Raw genomic sequence first — 20,977 nt, 5'->3', positions numbered from 1 at the left:
AATTTACATCATAAACAGTGTCGTAGATCGATAGATAGATAGATAGTAAGGTGTTGGGCTACCAAGCAGAAGGTTGTGAGTTTGATTCCTACGTCCACCAAGCTGCCACTGCTGGGTCCCTGAGCAAGGCCCTTAACCCTCAATTGCTCAATTGTAAAAAAAAAAAAAATAATAATAATAATAAAATGTAAGTCGCTCTGGATAAGTGTGTCTGCTAAATGCTGTAAATGTAAGTAAAATCACTTTCCTATCCAGAATTGAAGTGCTCTAATGCCAAAACAGATCCTCAGAGATTTTGTGAAATTTTAATCTGCATATAGCTTTTATTAATGGATTTTGTCCCCGGCTGACAGAACATAAGAAATATTGCAAAAATTAAAAATATTACTTATATTTCAATGTTTGTATTTATCCCCAATGAACAAGCCTGAGGTAACTGGAGCAACTGTGGCAAAGAAAAACTGCTCAACCCTGTGGGCAACCAGGACCATATAGGTCACCAGTGTTCAAGATGAGTGAGAGTTAGATGAAGAGCAGTGGAAATAGAATGGTGTGAGTCCAGTGTAGGTGGAAGCCTAGCTGTGAGATGACACAGAACCAGTTTCTCAAAGTACTTCATAACAATGGAGGTGAGTGCCACATGGCAGATATTGTGAGTAGCTCTTAGATGGCGGTGCGGCAGTAGCACGGCAGTAGCCCACCAGAGACAGCGGTATCCATGTATTATCTATCTGAAGTCTATTTAGGTGGCTGACGTTATTTTGGTAGAGATGATGAAGGTATTAAACAAGGTTGGGATTGTGCAGTAATTTTGAGTTCTGGGAAGTTCCACTGGGCTCGGATGCTGGATCCGATATTTCTAAAAACACGGACCAGTGTGTGTTAATGTTGGAGTCCAAGAGGAGTCTCGGTAAATTATTTGAACCTAGGATACAGTAGGAACAATGACCAGGCTATGGAAGAGGTGAGCAGCTCTTTAGTCTTCCACGGCTTTCTGCAGGGTTACACGAGGACACTAATCTAGTTTACATTATTTTGTAGAATTATACCTATGATTGTTGGCCTTTTTTGATAGGAGTCCCAAAGGAATATGTGTCCCTAAATTCATGTAACCCAATCTGTGTATAAGAGCAGTGATAACAGGGGGACAAACATGTTAAGACAATTCTTTTGGGTTTTATTAGGCCCAAGTTAGCTCCAACAACAAAACCTGAAATACAATTAATGTAGCAAATCAGCTGCATAAACTTGGACTAAATCTAAATTATGATAAATTTCAATATCAATGTTATAAAATAAAGAAAGAAGAAAATAGTACAGAAATAAGCTTTAATCAGCTGCATTGTTGTTGTTTTTTTTTATAAGACCTAGAGATTTCCCAGCTCCAGGTGAAGCAGGTGGTTATCGATACACAGTGGATTATAAAATAGCTCCTTCCCTAATTTCCTAAAATTCCTATAATGAAAATATTAAAAGAAGCATAGGAGCACAATGACCATCCATTTAACTTAGGACCTCACAAATTTAATAGTACATGAACATATTTACCAACATAATACCAATTACACTAGCATTCAAACTACATCGAGTTAAAGTCACGGACAACAGGAGTGAACTGAGTACTACAGCAAAACTGTCATTATTTTTTAAAACCAGATTATTACAATCCTAAATGATCTGTTTAAACCATCATGCCTGGTTGGGTGGTAGAGATACCTGTATATTTTTTGTAAAAAAAAATTCTGATTTGTTTAAAAACATGAAATTATGTCTTCGATGTATGAAAGTCTGATTAGCAGAAGTTATGCTTGAGGGAATAAAAAAAAAATCCCAAACGCCAGACACTAAAACAGCTTCTGTCCTGTGTGAGTGCGTTGGTGTTTTCGGAGATTACTGAGCTGACTAAAACTCTTCCCACACTGTAAACAGTGATAGGGCTTTTCTCCGGTGTGAATTCGCTGGTGCTTTTCAAGATGACTCTGTTGATTAAAACTCTTTCCGCACTGCAAGCAGTGATACGGTTTCTCTCCGGTGTGAATGCGCTGGTGTCTTTGAAGAGCTGCTTTCTCAGTAAAACTTTTCCCACACTGTAAGCAGGGATACGGTTTCTCTCCGGTGTGAATTCGTTGGTGTCTTCGAAGAGCTGCTTTCTCACTAAAGCTCTTTCCACACTGTGAGCACTCATACGGTTTCTCTCCTGTGTGAATGCGTTGGTGTAGTTGGAGACCACCAGGTAGAGTAAAACTCTTCCCACACTGTGCACACTTATATGGCCTCTCTCCTGTGTGAAAGCGCTGGTGTCTTTGGAGAGCACTCTGATAAGTAAAACCCTTCCCACAAAAAGAACAATGGTAATTGTTCCTCCCAGGTTGTTCCTGAGAGGTGTTAACTGGGAGGCCAACAATCTCCCCCGAGTTCAGGCGTCTCAGATATTCCTCATAGTGGCATCTTTTGATGTGTTTGTGGAGGTAAATTTCAGATGTATATGAAAGTGGACATAAAGAGCAAGTGAAGACTTGCAGAAAGGTGTAGGTCATACCTGTAGTACAGAAAAATAAATAAAAAGTCAGAAGAAATTACAACAATATCTGTCAAGCATCAGTTAAATCTTAACCACTATTGAGGTCAGGTTGAAGAATCCAGCATTACACCAGTAACAGGAGCATTAGTGAGATCAGATGAGAAGGTCTGGGGTGTAGAGTCTGCGTTCAGTAGGGTTGAGTCAGAGTCATTATCATGTTGGAGCAGTTTTGACTCTCCACTTAATCATTTTATAAAGACTATTTTTTAATACAATTCTGTTCTTCCAAATTTGAAGTAACATTAAGTGGAAGAACGATTGCAATAGTCGATGACTGTGATTGCATAATAAGATTAAAAACAAAACAGTTTGCAAGTTTGGGAAAAGAGAGGGGATGAGTAGTCAACTGACCACTACGAGGGGGGATGAGTAGTCAACTGACCACAAAGAGAGGGGATGAGTAGTCAACTGACCACAAAGAGGGGGGATGAGTAGTCAACTGACCACAAAGAGGGGGGATGAGTAGTCAACTGACCACAAAGAGAGGGGATGAGTAGTCAACTGACCACAAAGAGAGGGGATGAGTAGTCAACTGACCACAAAGAGAGGGGATGAGTAGTCAACTGATCACAAAGAGGGGGATGAGTAGTCAACTGACCACAAAGAGAGGGGATGAGTAGTCAACTGACCACAAAGAGAGGGGATGAGTAGTCAACTGACCACAGAGAGGGGGGATGAGTAGTCAACTGACCACAAAGAGGGGGGATGAGTAGTCAACTGACCACGAAGAGAGGGGATGAGTAGTCAACTGACCAAAGAGAGGGGATGAGTAGTCAACTGACCAAAGAGAGGGGATGAGTAGTCAACTGACCAGCACGTTTTGGACTGCTATAATTACAGGAGATGCACACTCCTTTTCGCAACCAGAAAAGTCCAGGACCTCGAAGGGAATGGGGTATCTGGGGTGCTATGTCATGTGATCCAGTCACCTGTGAGATCTCAGTCCTGGTGTTAAATCCAAACCATATACATGTCTGATTGTGTGTCATGTCGTATCTTGATTTTTTGTGGTTTTCATTGATATCAAAATGTAGTGAAGGTTGGAGAGGGTTTCAGCAAAAATGTTATATGCAGATATTATTTTCCTGACTTAAACACACAACAAGTTCACGTGGAATATTTCAAAACTGAGGAAAAAGTGGTTGGGATTATGGTTGCAAAATTTCTGGAATCTGCACAGCTGGAAAATTTATTAACAGGAATTAATAGGCTTAAACTGGAATTTAAAGAATTGCAGGTTAGCATATAACAGAGAACCTTAATGCAGGGAAAAAATCTTGCAGGATAATCTTGTTTAAAACAACCATGTTGGCTACAATTTTAGTTGAATTTCTACCCTGTACATTCATCAATCCAACACAGCACTTCACCTACTGCAGGGATATTAAGGCCAAGCCCGCTAATGTACTGTACATTCATCAATCCCACACACAGCACTTCACCTACTGCAGGGATATTAAGGACACGCCCCCTAATGTACTGTACATTCCTCTATATCATAACACACAATTTCATCATCATCATCCTGTCTATAAAAAGCCTCCCCCAAAACTATTTATATTCATTTGCATCAATTGTAAAATCATTTTTAATTCCAAAATATACCAATTGTTTAACTAATTATTTATATATCTGCACGTTGCATTGCTTCCAACACAAAACATAACCTGCTGAGTCATACATTTTTATTTAAATTTAATTTGATAATAAATTCGTGACATAACTGTTTTCTGAGCACTTTTTGTTCCAGAGGTAATCAAAAGTGACATCCTTGGCATAATCCTCTTCATACCACATCAAGAGCTCCTGTCCTGGTTCGATGGGTTGACTACAGCGGTACAGAATCCCACCTTGATACTGAAATGCTACCAGATTCTGCTCTCGCTCATTACGAGCACAATTCACATACCTGAGAAAATATAGTGATATAATAGACAGAGTAAAAAGTAAAAGTTAGAGATCAGTTAGTGCCAGGTGGAAGATGGAAGTATTCTGACGAATACAAAATGGTAAAATCAATTTCTATAAACAAACAGAGAAAAGCACAGCGTATGTCACTCGTTCTTAGCTCACCTCATCCAGTTCGAGTTCATCTCTGATGTGGCGTCAATGTATTTTTCACACTGCTCGCTCTGGTACACCTGCAAAAAATCATGACCTTTACATGGACTATGTTGTTGGGCCAGAAGGTAAGAAAGTGAAATGATCCATTTCAACATTGTTAGTAAAATTCCCCCAGATCGAACCCTTGTCCTGAAACAAGAATACATGTAGAGAATAACAGAATCGTGACCAAGCAGATTATCAGGAGTTCGAATCCCAGGTCCACCAAGTTGCCACTGCTGGGCCTCTGAGAAAGGCCCTTAACCCTCAATTGCTCAGTTGTATAAATTGAAATAAAAATGTAAGTCACTCTGTAAAAGAGAGTCTGCTAAATGCTGTAAATGTTTTGCCCTACTTCTACTTGAGAACTCCAGCACACTCAGACCACTCACTCACTAATTTATCACTAGGGATACATTTTATTTTGAAATTTATTTCCTGAATTCTTATATTCCCCTTAAATCCCCCTTATGAGGAACTTAAAACCAAGGTCCATGAAGTCACCCAATATGGAGCAAACGGGGCCCCACCCTGGAGCCAGGCCCAGGGTTGCGGCTCGCGTGCGAGCGCCTGGTGGCCGGGCCTTGCCCCACAGGGCCCGGCCGGGCTCAGCTTGAAGGAGCGACGTGGGGCCGATTTCCGGTGGGCCCACCACCTGCAGGAGGAACCGTAAGGGGCCAGTGCATTGTGGATTGTGTGGCAGTCAAAGGCAGGGGCCTCGGCGACCCAATCCCCGGACACGGAATCTGGCTCTAGGGACATGGGAGGGAAGGAGCCTGAGCTGGTGCGGGAGGTTGAAAGATACCGACTAGAGACACTTGGGCTCGCCTCCACGCACAGCTCGTGCTCTGGAACCCAACTCCGAGAGAGAGAGAGAGGCTGGACTCTTGGATTTGCCCATAGGAAAAGGTGGCAGGCTGGTGTGGGCTTGCTCATAGCCCCCCAGCTCAGCCGCATTGTGTTGGAGTTCACCCCAGTGAACGAGAGGGTCTTTTCCCTGCGCCTTCGGGTCGGGATAGTTCTCACACTGTTATTTGCGTTTACGGGCCAAATGGCAGTGTAGAGTACTCGACCTTCTTGGCGTCTCTGGGTGGGGTGCTGGAAAGCGCTCCGACCAGGGACTCCGTCGTTCTACTGGGGGATTTCAACACTCACGTGGGTAGCGACAGTGACACCTGAAGGGGCATGATTGGGAGGAACAGCCCCCCGACCTGAACCAGAGTGGTGTTCTGTTATTGAACTTCTGTGCTAGTCACAGTTTGTCCATAACAAACACCATGTTCAAGCACCAGGCACCAGGACACACTAGATCAGAGGTCGATGATCGACTTTGTGGTTTCATCTGAGCTCCGGCCGTACGTCTTGGACACTCGGGTAAAGAAAGGGGCGGAGCGGTCAAGTGATCTCCACCTGGTGGTGAATTGGATCCAATGGCGGGGGAGGAAGTTGGACAGACTTGGCAGACGCAAACGTACTGTGAGGGTCTGCTGGGAACGTTTGGCAGAGTCTCCGATCAGAGAGATCTTCAACTCCCACCTCCGGCAGAGCTTCAACCAGATCCCGAGGGAGGTTGCGGATATTGAGTCCAAGTGGACCATGTTCTCCAACTCCATTGTTGACGCGGCCCCCTTGGAGCTGTGGCCTTAAGGTCTCTGGTGCCTGTCGTGGCGGCAATCCCCAAACCTGGTGGTGGACCCTGGAAGTAAGGGATGCCGTCAAGCTGAAGGAGTCCTGGTCCTGGGTGGTTGCGGAGGAAAAAACCCGGGTCTGGGAGGAGTTCGGTGAGGCCATGGAGAAGGACTATCGTTCGGCCTCAAGGAAATTCTGGCAAATTGTCCGGCACCTAAGGAGGGGGAGGCAGTGCCTTGCACACACTGTTTACAGTGGGAGTGGGAATCTGCTGATTTCGACTGGGGACATCCTCAGACAGTGGAAGGAGTACTTTGAGGATCTCCTCAACCCCACCGACATGTTTTCCACCGAGGAAGCAGAGGCCGAGGGCTCAGTTGTGGACTCTTCGATCCCCCACAATGAGCTCACTGAGGTAGTTGAGAAGCTCCTCTGTGGCAAGGCACTGGGGGTGGATGAGCTCTGTCCTGAGTACCTCAAGGGCTAAGGACTGTCCAGTCCCTATATGACCGGAGCAGGAGTTTGGTTCACTTTGCCGACAGTAAGTCAGACTTGTTCCCGGTGCATGTTGGACTCCGACAGGGCTGCCCTTTGTCACTGGTCCTGTTCATTATTTATATGGACAGGATTTCTAGGCACAGTCGGGTTCCGGAGGGAGTCCGGTTTGGGGACCACAGGATTTCGTCTCTGCTTTTTGCAGATTACATTACATTTACAGCATTTGGCAGACGCCCTTATCCAGAGTGAAGTGCTTAAATCTCTAACATTGAATACATTAATGCTGGTTCACTAGGTTACATACTTAAGATACCATGAGTTTAAAACATTTGTTCAAGATGATGTTGTCCTGTTGGCTTCATCAAATCAGGACCTTCAGCGTGCATTGGGACAGTGCAGCCAAATGTGAAGCGGAGGGGATGAGAATCAGCACCTACGAGTCTGAGGCCATGGTTCTCAGCCAGAAAAATTTAAGTATCTTGGGGTCTTGTTCACGAGTTAGGGAAGGACGGAGCGGGAGATCAACAGGCGGATCAGTGTAACCTCTGCAGTGATGCAGTCGATATACCGGTCTGTTGTGGTGAAGAAAGAGCTGAGGTGCAAGGTGAAGCTCTCTATTTACCAGTCGATCTATGTTCCTACCCTCACCTATGGTCATGAGCTTTGGGTCATGACCGAAATGACAAGATCCCGGATACAGGCGGCCGAAATGAGTTTTCTCCGTAGGGTGGCTGGGCGCTCCCTAAGAGATAGGGTGAGGAGCTCAGTCCCTCGGGAGGAGCTCAAAGTAGAGCCGCTGCACCTCCGCATCAAGAGGAGTCAGCTGAGGTGGCTCGGGCATCTGTTCTGGATGCCTCCTGGACACTTCCCTTGGGAGGTGTTCTGGGCATGTCCAACCGGGAGGAAGCCCCGGGGAAGACCTAGGACACACTGGAGGGACTCTCGGTTGGCTTGGAATGCCTCGGTATTCCCCGGGAAGAGCTGGAGGAAGTGTCTGGGTAGAGTGAAGTCTGGGTCTCCCTTCTTAGACTGCTGCCCCCGCGACCCAGCCTCGGATAAGCAGTAGAAATGGATGGATGGATGGATGGACTTATATTTCTGTAATTCTGCACTGTGACAATGATCATTGAAAAAAAGACAAAGAAAATGGAACTGAATCTACTGTAACTGTATATCAGTGAACTGGAGTCCTGTGAGATAATTAGAACAGCCTGAGATGTTACTGCCTGCCCACATTACACCACATCAAACATATAAACGTAACCTTCCAGTTGAAAATGATCAACACCCCAATAAGGCTAAAGTTACAGTTCTAATCCTTACACTGATGTAGAGAACAGAGAGGATCTTGGACCATCGTCCATGAAGAATATTTCAAAATCATTTACTTTCTTAGATTTCATCATGTGAACTTTGAGACTTTGACAGAGCGAGTTTTGACTGAAGGTTGAGATGCCACTAATAATCTTTAGCTTTGTGCTCCTGTACAGTCGGCTAACTTCATGTCACCATACCAGACAAATCTAATTGCATCTCTGCAAGATGTCTCGTAGATAGAAGCTCTCTCACCACCCAGGAGTAACTGCTGTTCATCGCTTCCTCTCGCTCTACCATGTCTCCCTGGTAAGGCCCGAAGTGCGCACCAACAGGAATAGTGTCATTATTGTTAAACACTCCCAGGCCTGAGTCCGGAATACTGGACTTCCGAATCTCTAGACCTGGAGGAAGGGTTTGTCTGGCTCGGTCAGAGACCCCCAGTGGAACCGCAACATCAGGGATGAAGAGAGCCGGACCGTGAATCTCACACTTGTTGACAAAGAAAGATTTGCAATCCTCACAATCTGAAAGCAGAGAAAAAATGGGTTTCTTCTACACTTCTGAGATCTGACATGTTTGAGATGTAGACAATAACACAGCTTTATGAACCAGGTGAATCTTTTCCCAAAGGAACAGTTTGTTTTTCTGTCACAATTTACTTCTTGTAAATATAAAGAGTTTTTAAACATCTGTCTCACTGTCATTTCTTTTAGTTTTCTGATCAAACTGCTAACATTTCCTGTTGTCTTACAGAGATAGTCGTCATGTTCAGGTTCTTCTTCTTTTAGTATTATCTGTAATCCAAGGTTCTGTTGGTCCTCAGGGGTGAGGTCTTCCAGAGAGCTCGATGTTCCTCCATCTAAAGATGAATAACTCATTTAAAAACTGTCTCACGTGAATATCTGACAGACTTAAAGGTGAAATTTAAACACAGACTGCATGATTGACTTACTGATGAAATCTTCATCTTCATCAGTTTCTTCCTCTTTCAGAGGTTTTTTCCAGAATTCTCTGTCCTGTTGCTCCACTGGGGGGACGTGTCCCACTGAGCTCGATGTTCTTCCATCAGAAGTGCTGCACAGCTCCATCTGCATATCGTCACCAAGCTGATCACAGCAGGTTTCAGAGCCTACCTGAAAACATCGGTCCGAAAACACAACATTAAAGAGTGTGTTAGTTATTTATTAGCAAACAGTCAGAATGTGCAGAAATTAACAGCTACAGTTAAGAACGTGGGTATTACCGGATTTTCCGCACTATTAGGTGCACCGGATTATAAGGCGCAGTCTCAATTACGGGGTCTATTTCTGTACTTAACCCATACATGAGGCACACTGTATTATAAGGCGCACCGTATTATAAGGCGCATGCTAAAACATACAAAAAAGGTAACAGAAGCAAAACAGTGAATTTAGTTGAACTTTATTCTACTATTGATGTTGAATTCTTTCGCAGCTGCTCTATTCCCATTTACAACCGCGTAACCGATAGCCTGGAGTTTGAATTGTGCCTCGTAAGCATGTCTCTTCACTGGTGCTATTTTCAGGGGTCCTTACGACAATCAAATGTTGTCTTCTTCTTCTTCTGATTTTTATTGGCGGATGACAAACCGACTTAAGGTGCATTTACCGCCACCTACTGGACTGGAGTGTGGAGCGCATAATGGTTAGGAAGAAACTACCGGAGACGTGGCGGAGGTAAGTGTACGTACTGTACGCATTACTTAATGTTCTCCGATTGGTTTATCGCTGCCAGCGTACGTAGTGCATGTATTACGTCCCTGTGTCAGTGGGAAATGGTCCGACAGTCAATCGAGCAGAGCGCCTACCAAAGTCGCACAACATTTTTACAGATTTCTGGAACTCGGTGCACACACAAGGCGCAGCGGGTTATTAGGCGCAAGGCCGATTTTTGAGAAAATGTAAGGCTCTAAGGTGCGTCTTATAGTGTGGAAAATCCTGTACATGATCTTCAAACTGTCACAGAGATTTATAGTCAGAATGTAAGAACTAAAGTCTTGTGAGTAAAGAACATCATTCATATCTGCTTATTTTCAGGTAATGATGTGGAACATCAGTGAATCGGGTCACTTCCAGTTGTCTCTTCTGTTGTGTCTGTTATAAACACTCGTCCCCTCGGCAGTCTCTCTTTTTATTGTCTCTCTCTCCTAATAAGAGTAAAATCTCAGCTTGTCCTGTTACCGAGAAACACAAAGCCGTGTAAACCCCCCTGTCCTAAAGACTCGTGGTGTTGGAACTCCAGAACACCTCGAACAGAATAATAATCTGACCAGAATCAGGTGTAGGAGGTGATTTTAAGTGCTTTTATTAAACCATCAAACTAAAGAATCAGAAAAGAAGACGGTTCACGTGAACCATATAAATCCAGTAAAAATGAACAGGACTCTAATTTCCTGCGTAAATTCCCAGACAGACTCCTTCATCAGCTGAAAGGTCAGTCGTGTTAATAAAGGGGTTATATATCTGTCATAGGGATGAATAGCGTGTCCCTTTCACACATGTGCACTTTATAAACTCTTCTTCTCACTGCGTGTTTAATTATTACACTCAGATCAGGTTTCGCCGAGACGGAAATAATTAACTCGAGCAGCGTCCTGGACTCGTGCCCTTATAGTTGCCATGGAAACGTTAAACACTAATCCCGACTCCACACAAGTGCATAACTTTGGATCAGCTTATAACATGCAGACCTCATGGAAAAGTAATGCACCAGGATTAGGAATAAAATACTCCCAAACCCAGCAGAATTCCTCCTGCCTTTACAGGTCACAGGTCTGAATACAGGCGCTGAGCTGTGAAGCTCCACAGGAACAACCTTCTACCTTTAATCTGTGCTCTTCACCTGAGAACCTCGGTGTTAAAACTTTAAAACTACGCAATTATGCAGATCCACACTGACGCTACACGGGAAGTCCTGACGGTGTAAAAAACAACTAAATTATTTACATTCCTGGTCTCTGGTCTGGTATTTTAACTTCTCATTATTTTGCTTCGATAGCGTTAATAAAACTCTAACACTCAGGAAATAAATAGAAATATTTCATTAAGTCAGTAAACTGTAAATCACAGCATTAAACATTTCACTTTTAATATCAAAACTTTAACATGATGTTTGTTATTTCATTGTTATGTGTGGATTAGAATCGTGTTAGAAAGACTGAGTTTCACCTTTAATCTTTATGTCGAAACAAAAATCTATAAGGAGGAAAAACCTCAGGCTTCATGAGGAATATCGTGACGTTGTTATTAAAATCAGAAGTGAAAAAGAAGTCGATCTGATGTTAAACAAATCTGTGCATCATCTCTCCTCTAAAATGTGTTTAGATAAATCTGTAGTTCATATAATCAACTTAATATCAATATAAATGCAGTTTGTAGGCGTGAACCTCACAGCAGTCTGTAAAACACTGTGTGTGTGTGTGTGTGTGTGTGTGTGTGTGTGTGTGTGTGTGTGTGTGTGTGTGTGTGTGTGTTCACTCCAGCTCTACACACTTCATACACTGTATACACACTTCACTCTTTATTTCTAACAGAATGACTCCTCTGAATCCCACAATGTTTTAGGTCTCGACTCCAACGGCTCTAATGAATAAAGTACAGATTACAGCTACAATTCTATTGTTTGAATTCTACTGCACACACACACATATACACACACCTGCCCTGCACGCACACATATACACACACCTGCCCTGCACACACACATATACACACACCTGCCCTGCACACACACACATATACACACCTGCCCTGCACACACACACATATACACACCTACCCTGCACACACACATATACACACCTGCCCTACACACACACACATATACACACCTGCCCTGCACGCACACCTGCACGCACACACACATATACACACATACACACCTGCCCTGCACACACACACATATACACACCTGCCCTGCACACACACACCTGCACGCACACACCTACCTGCACGCACACCTGCATGCACACACACATATACACACATACACACCTGCCCTGCACACACACACACCTACCTACACGCACACACACCTACCTGCACGCACACACACCTACCTGCACGCACACACACCTACCTGCACGCACACACACCTACCTGCACGCACACACACATGCACACACCTGCACACATACGCACACACCCACACACACCTGCACACACACATACATATATACACACACCTGCACACACACACACACACACATATATACACACACCTGCACACACAAACACATATACACACACACACATATATACACACACACCTGCACACACACACACCTGCACACACACATATATACACACACCTGCACACACACACACATACACACACCTGCACACACACACACACATATACACACACCTGCACACACACACACACACACATACACACACCTGCACACACACACACACATATACACACACCTGCACACACACACACACATATACACACACCTGCACACACACACACACATATACACACACCTGCACACACACACACACATATACACACACCTGCACACACACACACACATATACACACACCTGCACACACACACACACATATACACACACCTGCACACACACACACACATATACACACACCTGCACACATATACACACACCTGCACACACACACACACACACACCTACACATATACACACACCTGTGCACACACACACAAACACACACAAACACACCTGCACACACAGAGACACACAAACAGAGACACACACAAACACACCTGCACACACAAACAGAGACACACACACACACACACACACACACACCTGCACACACAAACAGAGACACACACACACCTGCACACACAAACAGAGACACACACACACACCTGCACACACAAACAGAGACACACACACACACCTGCACACACAAACAGAGACACACACACACACAAACACACACACAAACACACACACAAACTGAGACACACACAACCCTGCACACACAAACACACACACATATATCCACAAATAAACACAGACAGACACAGAGACACAAATAAACCCACCCTCTCACACACACACACACACACACACATACATACATACATACATACATACATACATACACACACACACACACACACACACACACACACACACACACACACACACACACACACACATACATACATACATACATACAGCTTTGAGTGAAATGCGGATGTGGAGCTCAGTGACTCAGTGACTCAGTGACTCACCTCCAGTCTCTACAGAAATGCAGGAATCTCTTTAAATCCACACACAATAAACGGCATCCATCTTGTGCTCGATGATCCGCTGTCTCTCCGTGTGGAACATTTCTCTCTGTGTGTGTGTGTGTGTGTGTGTGTGTGTGTGTGTGTGTGTGTGTGTGTGTGTGTGTGTGTGTGTGTGTGTGTGTGTGTGTGTGTGTGTGTGTGTGTGTGTGTGTGTGTGTGTGTGTGTGTGTGTGTGTGTGTGTGTGTGCTCCTCCTCCTTTGCTGCAGCGCGTCTTCTTTTGTTCCTGTGTGTTTATAGCAGGTGAAGCTGAACATCGCCCCCTGCTGGAGCTCTAACGCCACATCACTGTCACATCTGCTGCTGTTCCTTTTGTTTTATCCTCCTTTTTCTCCCTTTCTCCTGCTCACACGTGGCATTCTGGCGATCCTACCGGGTCTCAGTGACGTCATCACTGCGCGTCATTACTGGATTAATGAAGTGACATGAAGTGACATAAGGCTAAGTACAGTGACCCAGACTCAGAATTCGTTCTCTGCATTTATCCCATCCAAAGTGCACACACACACACAGCAGTGCACACACACACACAGCAGTGCGCACACACACACAGCAGTGCACACACACACACAGCAGTGAACACACACACACAGCAGTGAACACACACACACACAGCAGTGAACACACACACACACAGCAGTGAACACACACACACACAGCAGTGAACACACACACACAGCAGTGAACACACACACACAGCAGTGAACACACACACACACAGCAGTGAACACACACACACAGCAGTGAACACACACACACAGCAGTGAACACACACACACAGCAGTGAACACACACACACAGCAGTGAACACACACACACAGCAGTGAACACACACACAGCAGTGAACACACGGTGGGGGGGGTTTCACACAAGTTGGTTTTTTTGTTGTTGTTGTTTTTTTATTTAATTAATTTATCACGAGTAACTCTTACTTTTCTGAACGATCTGAATTCTGTTATTCCTGGATACCGAATCCCAAAGTGCTCTTTGTTTTTTTTACATAGAATCCCTTATAAAAGTGTGGAGGTTTATAACATGAGCTTTATAAACCAAACTCAGCTCCTTTAGGCTTTTACTCTGGACAAACCTTTTAGTTTGGGTGCTGACGGCGTTTCGCTTTGTCTGTAGCAGACGATCAGATATCCCCAAAATTCCTCTCAAAATGAGCGGAATCCAAAAAATGACCTCAACAAGGACGTGTGACATCAAACCACTCAGGACAATGAGGGGAACTGCGTCACGTGTGTCCTGATGACGTCATGTGCGTCCTGATGACGTCACGTGTGTCCTGATGACGTCACGTGCGTCCTGGTGACGTCACGTGCGTCCTGGTGACGTCACGTGCATGTCAACCACCGCCACTTGCAAAGAGCTCACTGCATCTAGGAGAAGTGGATTACGCGTGTTCTGGCAACATTACACGCTCATATCCACTCGCCTCCAGAAGTATTGGCGCACTATCTGCCCACTCGCCTACAAAAAGCGTAGGACATGACGACAAATTGCTTCATCAAGCCAACATCAAAGTTTGTGGTGACGAACTTTACAAATCTAGTTTTTAATGTGATGCAGTCCAGTCCAGCTCAACATAAAGTCATTTAGAAATATAAAGCTTTGTAATTTCTGGCCCTGAGTGATGTCACCGCCCAGATACCAGAGACTCAATGGGTTTGAAGTGGAGAGATTTCAGGTTCAGGTCATTCTCTCTCTCTTAAATCAGGATGTGTCTGTGGTCACGTCATGTGTTCACATTTTATTTACACATTCAGAGTAAAGCAGATTCAAGTGATGAGAAAATCAAAGATTGGATTAAAGCTGTAATGTAAATGACCTTAAGCATAACTTTAAAATCCTACTAAAGTTTATGAGCTGATATAACTAAGATTTTATTTCCTAATGACAGAGACAGACATTAAATCTAGATTAATTAACATTAACAAAAGCTGTTAATAAAAATGTAACAAATGTGACAGCGTGGAGCCTCGAGGAAACACAACATTTAAAGTCAGAGAGACTTTCAATATGATTCTCCTCTGAGGCTCAGAAAACACATTCAGAAATGTCCAATGGGCTGATGGGACCAAAACTGAACAGTCTGGCCTTAGCACAGAGAGCTGGTGGTGGTGGTGGTGGTGGTGGTGGTAGCATCTGTCCTGGTTCTCAAACCAATCCCTCTTCATCCGCTCTCCTTTACACAGACTCACGGTTGTGGGTTTTTTCCACTTTGAGGACTTACTGAATATTTCTGCATGGTTTCATTATAATTACGTCCTTTCCAGCGAGTTCCTCAGTCACTGAAACACATCTCATGCTCTGAGAAGTGGTACAGCTGTTCTCCAGTGTGAGCATGCTGGTGGAGCTGAAGGTGACTCTGCTGAATAAAACTCCTCCCACATTGGACGCAGCAGTACGGTTTCTCCCCCGTGTGAATGCGCTGGTGTTTTTGGAAGTTGCCTTGCTGGGTAAAACTTTTTCCGCAGACCGAGCAGTAGTATGGTTTCTCCCCAGTATGAATGCGTTGGTGATGCTGGAGTGTGCTATGGTGAGTGAAGCTCCTCCCACACTGTGCACAATGATACAGCTTCTCTTCCGTATGAATACGCTGGTGTGTTCTGAGATTCCCTCGTTCACTGAAACGCTTTCCGCAGTGCGAGCACTGATACGGTTTCTCTCCCGTGTGAATGCGCTGGTGTCGTGTGAGTGTTCCTAATTCACTGAAACTCTTCCCACATTGTAAGCAGTGATACGCTTTCTCACCGGTGTGAATGGTCTGGTGTCGGCGGAGACTTCCTTTCTCACTAAAGCGCTTCCCGCACTGTGAGCACTGGTACGGTTTCTCTCCCGTGTGAATGCGCTGATGGGCCTGCAGGTGAATCTGTTGAGTAAAACTCTTTCCACACTGCAAACACTGACACAGGTTCTTTCGAGTGTGAAGGCGCTGGTGGAGATAGAGGCTGCTCTGCTGCGTGAAGCTCTTCCCACACTGTGAGCACTGATATGGCTTCTCGCCCGTGTGAACACGCTGGTGAACTTTGAGATGTTTCCGCTGGAGAAAAACCTTCCCACATTCCGAGCACTGGAGCGAATCTTTCTGAGTTTGTGAACGCAAAGTTTCAGCGCTGGGTCTGTCCAAGGCCACTGCTGAGGACCGAATGGAGGCTTTTGAGGTCACCAGGCGCTCATATTTAATCTCCCCCGATCTCAGGAGTCGGACATATTCCTCATGGTGGCATCTCTTGATGTGTTTGTGGAGATAAATTTTGGACGTATAAGAAAGTGGACACGAGGAGCAGGAGAAGACGGTCTTCATTCCTGCAGTAGAGAAGAATAAGAACAGAATAAATATCATTGGGCTGAGGAGCTTAAGTGGATTTATAACAAAGACAAAAGTCAAATAATATAAAAATCCTCAAATAAAATTGTAAGTTATGGACGTGACCATTTACGGAGCACTTTCTGTTCCAGATGGAGTTAAAGGTGGTGCTGAGATCTTCACTGAACTCTTCCTCATACCACAGTAACAGCTCCTGTCCTGGTTCCACAGCTCGACAGCAGCGGTACATAATCACACCTCGGTACTGAAACGGCACCAGATTGTGCTCTTCATCATTACGAGCACAATTCACATACCTGAGAGAACAAGAGGTTTGTAAAGAAGGGAAAAAATGAGGGAGATAAATCAGCTGGAAGGGAAAAAGAAACTTCTACACTTAATAAAGTTTCATCTTCAGGACGTTGTTACAAACAAGCCTGCCGATGCCTCTGAAAGGGAAAAGTACAAGGGATTTATCCACCGATGTGAGGTGTTTTTACATACTGGCCACCCAGAGAGGCTGGAACAACGGCACCATCAGAACTAAGTTCAGGGATGGACTCCCCCCGTCTCTAAAGACTTCCTGGGATGAGAACCTCACTCTAGCCTAATACATAACCGTGACCATTCTGATCGACAACCTTCTCCAAAACCAAACACCTCATCCCCGTGCACATTTTATCCTGCTAGGAGAGGAAGTACCCAGCCCATGTAGACTGGCCTTACCTGGACCTCCCTGGAGGAACGTGAATGCTGCCGGTGCCAATCAGTGCTCCAGTTGTTCGGAGAAACCCCCTTCCCAATCGGCTAAGGTGACCACAAACTCCCACCCTTGATGTTTCTTCCCATATTGTTCCAGACCTAGTGGATTCTGGCTCATTTTTATCACCTGCTGAGTGCCCCCATCATGACCACATGTCCCCACTGCCCTCGGCAAACGAGTCATCGAACGGATGAATACATCACCGAGCTTCAAACAATCTGGGACTCAGAGAACTATACAATTTGTTATAGACGCCTTTTGGTAGCCCTTTTTACCCCGTGTTTTCAGGGCATATGTCAATGCATGGCACATTTGCACCCAAACAAGCACCCTCACAAACTGCCCACTGGGCTCTGAGAGGGACGAAGTTCACCTCCCAAATATAGGGAGCTTTCTGCAAAAGCCTGGGGATCAACGTAGTCTTACTGCTTACCTGACACGAGCAGCATTAGACATCTCTCCAGTTTGTCCTGGGGTACCCCCCCACCCCCACCCCACCCCCACCCCACTGTTTCCCTGGTCAGGTGAACCCTCAGACATCCTGGTAGTGGATGATTGGCACCAGCAGAGCCAGGGGCTTTGGCAGAGCGCTCATGTGCATCTTCAGATAATGGTGCACAGACAACGCATACAAGCCAACCGCAGGCAAAAACCCACACCCTGATCAACCTGGACAAATGGGCTGTAACTAGAAACCTAAGCTGAAAGTTAAAAGCCAGATATATTGGCCCACTCATTATCGGGCAGATCAGCCCAGATATGTACAGATTCGACTCAATGGGTAAACCTACATGACACTTGACCCAACCCTCGTCACAGAATTTCAGGCCTCAAAGCCAGCGGTCGACCGAGAAGAACACCTAGGGGTGTTCCTGAGGAAGATCCTGTCACTACCACGCCTACCGATGTCTAGCCTTCAGCCCAATACTGACACCTCCGAGCCAGCAGTGGTGCACTTCTAGTTTATTTACGGATTTATGGAGATTTAAGATGCGCCTTCACAACGCAGCTTCCGAAAGTATCGTCAGCTCTTTCTTCCTTCCCAAGCCGTTGTTTTGTTTGTTCTACTGTGTATGAAGTTTTGCCCTTTTACTTCCGTCTCTATCTTTTGGATTTGCCCTTTGGATCAATCTGCCTCTGGAATATTCGTGCTTTGATTCTGATTAAAACTGTTATAGACATCACAGGGATCTTACAGACGGCTTCTATCTAAGATTCAGTTAGGTTCTGGTTTTGTTCAGGTTCTGTAGAACTGAGATATGTTTAGGCTGAAAGAGTTAAGCATCACTTTTTAACAGATATGAAAGTGACGTGACACACGGCTCAGTACGGTGACCCATACACACAATATGTTCTCTGCATTTAACCCATCCAAAGTGCACACACACACGCACAGTGAACACACACACACACACCGTGAACACACACACACACACACACCGTGAACACACACACACACACACCGTGAACACACACACACACACACACCGTGAACACACACACACACACACACCGTGAACACACACACACACACCGTGAACACACACACACACACACCGTGAACACACACACACACACACCGTGAACACACACACACACACACCGTGAACACACACACACACACACCGTGAACACACACACACACACACCGTGAACACACACACACACACACCGTGAACACACACACACCGTGAACACACACACACCGTGAACACACACACACCGTGAACACACACACACCGTGAACACACACACACCGTGAACACACACACACACACACCGTGAACACACACCCGGGGCAGTGGGCAGCCATTTATGCTGCGGTGTCCAAGGAGCAACCCAAGGGGGGTTCGGTACCTTGCTCAAGGGCACCTCAGTCGTGGCTGTCCCGAGACTCGAACCCACAACCTTAGGGTTAGGAGTCAGAGTCTCTAAGCATTAGGCCACGCCTTCCCCGTGCAGGAGAGCATGGAAACATTCTTTCAGAATTTAGACTTTTATCACAAACATGGTTTTGTTTATTATTCTACAACACACTGTTCTTCCTGTCGTATGTCTGCCAGGTGGAAACACCCAAAATATTAATGTCTTTTATTGGCTTTAAAATCCGGAGTATAAATAAGGAATATAAAATGATTTCTCACCTCATCCAGTTAGAACGCATCTCTGACGTGGCATCGATGTAGCTTTCACTCTGCTCACTATTGTGTATCTGCAAAAAACATCACTATCGTCATTAATGTGACATCAAACACCACATTTTAGGGATTAATAAAATGTCTGTTTCTTTTGACCCCTGTGGAGTATGAAGTAAAGTGTGGTGCTGAGTGATGTGTTTTGACGGGTGCAGTCAGGTGGAGGTCTGTGTTTGCGTTAGGAGCCAAGCCTCGGTGTGGTTGGAAGGAACACAGTAATGGGGACGTGGAGGAGAACTTGGTAAAGTTCTGGATCTGTTGGACAACCAGACCGACCGGCCATGATCTCTGTGACGCTGTAAAGTCCAGGGAAATCACAAGGTGTCCATTTTAGGGCATCTCAGGAGACATATTGCTTAGTTTCATGCTGAGATCCAAGCAGAAACATGTGTGAGAGGAGGAAGAGGAGGGGGAGGTGGAGTGGTGTGATAAACATCACGATCCAGCCGAGCAGAGAGAGACCAATTTACGAAGGTTTCCTCACACCTATCTGTGGTGACAATGTTCACATTTATCTACACAACTCTATAAAAGTTCAATCGTCGGTTCTCTGAGCTCACGTGTGTAGAAGATGACAGACGGCTGTTTCCTGCAGGAGCAGTTTAATGTGTCTGACATCACGTCATGGAGTAAGGCATGTGTTACAGGAGAGAGCTCACTGGTGGGCGAGAACAGATCCTGGAGTAACACGATTATCTGCAGAACAAAACCTACTGTGTTCCTTTCCCTGTGAAACATAAACACTACACACACATTTACACCACAGTAAAACACACTGAAGCTCTCTCACCACCCAGGAGTAGCTGCTGTTCATCGCTTCCTCTCGCTCTACCGTGTCTCCCTGGTAAGGCCCGAAGTGCGCACCAACAGGAATAGTGTCACTATTGTTAAACACTCCCAGGCCTGCGTCGGGAATACCGGACTTCCGAATCTCTAGACCTGGAGGAAGGGTTTGTCTGGCTCGGTCAGAGACCCCCAGTGGAACCGCAACATCGGGGATGAAGAGAGCCGGACCGTGAACCTCACACTTGTTGACATAGAAAGATTTGCAATCCTCACAATCTGAAAGGAGAGAAAAAAGGTGTAAAGTGAATATGTAGAAGTAAATGTACTAATAATCCTCCTGACATCTCACTTAGTAAATAAACAGAACTTTATTCATAAGCACAAGATCTGGCTCAAGCTCATTTTAAAGCAAATTCGGGTCTAATAAATGTTCTAAAGAAATAATAAGATTGTAAAAGATCATGTTCATCCATCCCAAATGGATAT

General features: G+C 45.1%; 1 protein-coding gene across 6 annotated transcripts in view; it reads right to left on the bottom strand.

Annotated features, from left to right (window-relative positions):
- Positions 1 to 1,156: 1,156 nt before the first annotated feature.
- LOC113651954 (zinc finger protein 501-like) overlaps positions 1,157 to 20,977 on the bottom strand; it is a 20,801-nt gene continuing 980 nt past the window's right edge. For 2 of the 6 annotated variants that reach the window (XM_027160937.2, XM_047802005.1), the window contains 4 exons: positions 20,496 to 20,767; positions 19,655 to 19,722; positions 16,874 to 17,064; positions 15,175 to 16,746 (listed from right to left, as the gene is read on the bottom strand). In XM_027160937.2, coding sequence (XP_027016738.2) covers positions 15,722 to 16,746; positions 16,874 to 17,064; positions 19,655 to 19,722; positions 20,496 to 20,767 — 1,556 coding nt within the window. In that variant the 3' untranslated portion in view covers positions 15,175 to 15,721. Of the gene's footprint in view, positions 2,540 to 4,305; positions 4,491 to 4,654; positions 4,723 to 8,380; positions 8,653 to 8,879; positions 8,988 to 9,080; positions 9,262 to 13,376; positions 13,587 to 15,174; positions 16,747 to 16,873; positions 17,065 to 19,654; positions 19,723 to 20,265; positions 20,286 to 20,495; positions 20,768 to 20,977 lie in introns of those variants that run through there. The other 4 variants (XM_047802007.1, XM_047802006.1, XM_047802009.1 and 1 more) reach the window with 4 other exon arrangements.

Source organism: Tachysurus fulvidraco, chromosome 17 (assembly GCF_022655615.1).
Source record: "Tachysurus fulvidraco isolate hzauxx_2018 chromosome 17, HZAU_PFXX_2.0, whole genome shotgun sequence".
Taxonomy (NCBI): domain Eukaryota; kingdom Metazoa; phylum Chordata; class Actinopteri; order Siluriformes; family Bagridae; genus Tachysurus; species Tachysurus fulvidraco.
This window is presented reverse-complemented; position numbering and strand designations above follow the sequence as displayed.